At 36.9% G+C, this 1,823-nt stretch overlaps 1 protein-coding gene across 1 annotated transcript in view; it reads right to left on the bottom strand.

The window, feature by feature from the left end:
• Window positions 1-579: 579 nt before the first annotated feature.
• The window catches only part of IPO7 (importin 7), a gene marked incomplete at its 3' end in the record, with an annotated part of 29,087 nt that continues 27,843 nt past the window's right edge, over window positions 580-1,823 (bottom strand). Inside the window, exons 25-26 of the mRNA XM_010145879.1 lie at window positions 1,035-1,241; window positions 580-696 (exon numbers count right to left, since the gene is read on the bottom strand). Coding sequence (XP_010144181.1) covers window positions 580-696; window positions 1,035-1,241 — 324 coding nt within the window. The remainder of the gene's footprint in view (window positions 697-1,034; window positions 1,242-1,823) is intronic.

The following is a 1,823-nucleotide window of genomic DNA, read 5'->3' as shown; positions in this document are numbered from 1 at the left end:
AAACTTACCCCCAAACACTTGGCAAAACTTGCAAAACAAAAAAGAAGACTGAAGATCTGCCCACTTCCTATATTTTTAAATCTGTGTTATCTGTATTGAAGAATAACAGTCTGAAATATTTAATATTGTGGCTTTACAGGTGGATACTACCTCACAATTTGCTGTTTTCCCACCCATAGAACCACTGTCTGTTCCAGCTGGACTAGGTCACAGCAGGAAATAATTTATCAGCTACTACCTGTGTTTACTACCACGCCTAGAGTTCATCCACCTTCAGATAATCAAATCCATTGTTTTCGAATCCAAGTAATTATGACAAATATACTTTTATTTACTTGGCCACTTCATGAAGACTTTTCTGTCCTTCCTTACACCTGTGGCATGTCATACAATTTGTGCATTGAGGCTTTGTGACCTGACAAGAGATTGTAAACATCACTGCAGTTAAACCAACAGTTGCTTTGATGATGACATTATCAGGCTTGAATAATAGGCATTTTCAGTATCATGCTTCTTGAACACACAGACAGCATTCAAACATCAAAGGCAGCAACTAATGGTATAAAGGGGGAAAAATACCATGTGCTGCCCGCCTCTGATCTGCCAGAGTTGCGATGTCCTGCAATTGTTTTCTTTGTTCTTCATTAAGACCCTGTGTCAAAGCTTGGTACCACACAGGGTTACGATTCTGAATTGCTGCAAGAGAAAGAAAACGTAAGCAAAAGGCAAGTGTTCATTAATGTTTTGTAACTCAAAGCTAAATAACTCACTACCATTTTAATCAGAATAATATTCTAGGCATTCGAAAACACTAATACAATCTCTGACTTCTCTCTCGCTATAAATTCATTAAAGTGTCTCCCCCAGCTCTGAAAGTTTAACAGTGGCTTCCCTTTTCCAAGGAACAAGCTTGTACAGAACACATACTGTAAAAGCTTGTTTGGAAGCTTTCAACAGGGTCTAGTTTAAAATGGTATACACTAAAATTATGTTAAAACATAGTGTGTTGTCTGGGAAAGGAAATATTTACTTACTCTGAAAAATTGTTTTAAATATCTGATATTCATCAATAGGGTTATCTTCATCATCAATAATTGTAGAATAGCCTTCCAAAGCAGTCTCTTCAGCATCATCTTCTTCCCAGTATTCATCATCTCCATCTTCACCTGCCTGTTTTGCTAGAATTTCTAGATATTCTTGACCATCTTCATCAATGTCATCTTCATCACTCCCCAATTCCTCTGAGTTAAATATCACACACATAAAAAGTTTATCTCAAGAACAGTTTAGGGAAAGGCTGATTATGCAAAACAGGCAATGGAACTGGTACCAGTATAATGCAGACTAGAAAAGGGGAAGCACATTTAACACCTCTCCTAGTGCCATGGTCTTCCCCCTGACCCAAACACTCTTCCCTCACTTGCATCAACTGTGTAAGTGGGAAAGGAAAATTTTATTGTCATAAAAACATATATAGAAAAATGTATATACGAATAGTTTTGGAAAAGCACTTGATAAAACTTTAAGCACAGCAATATTTGTGCTCTAAAGCAAGTTTGAAATTATTCGATGAAAACACTTTCAAAGGCCTATTCAAAAGGGCTGTTGAAAAGAATGCTTGAAAAACACAAAATGTAATAGTATGAATGTTGTAGAATGACAACAGTCTGAAGAGATCAAAATGAAACTGGGCTTTAAGCAGCTCTGTGAAAACCAACAGATAGTCCTTTGAGGGGAAAACTGTTCCAAACAATCACTCAAAGACACCAAGCTGATGATGGAAAGATAAAAGCAGGGAACAAGAACTAAAAGCTTAAGCAGAG

The sequence above is a fragment of the Buceros rhinoceros genome, unplaced genomic scaffold (genome assembly GCF_000710305.1).
Source record: "Buceros rhinoceros silvestris isolate BGI_N320 unplaced genomic scaffold, ASM71030v1 scaffold23741, whole genome shotgun sequence".
NCBI lineage: Eukaryota > Metazoa > Chordata > Aves > Bucerotiformes > Bucerotidae > Buceros > Buceros rhinoceros.
Note: the sequence above shows the minus strand (reverse complement) of the source record. Positions and strands in the feature narration are given on the sequence as shown.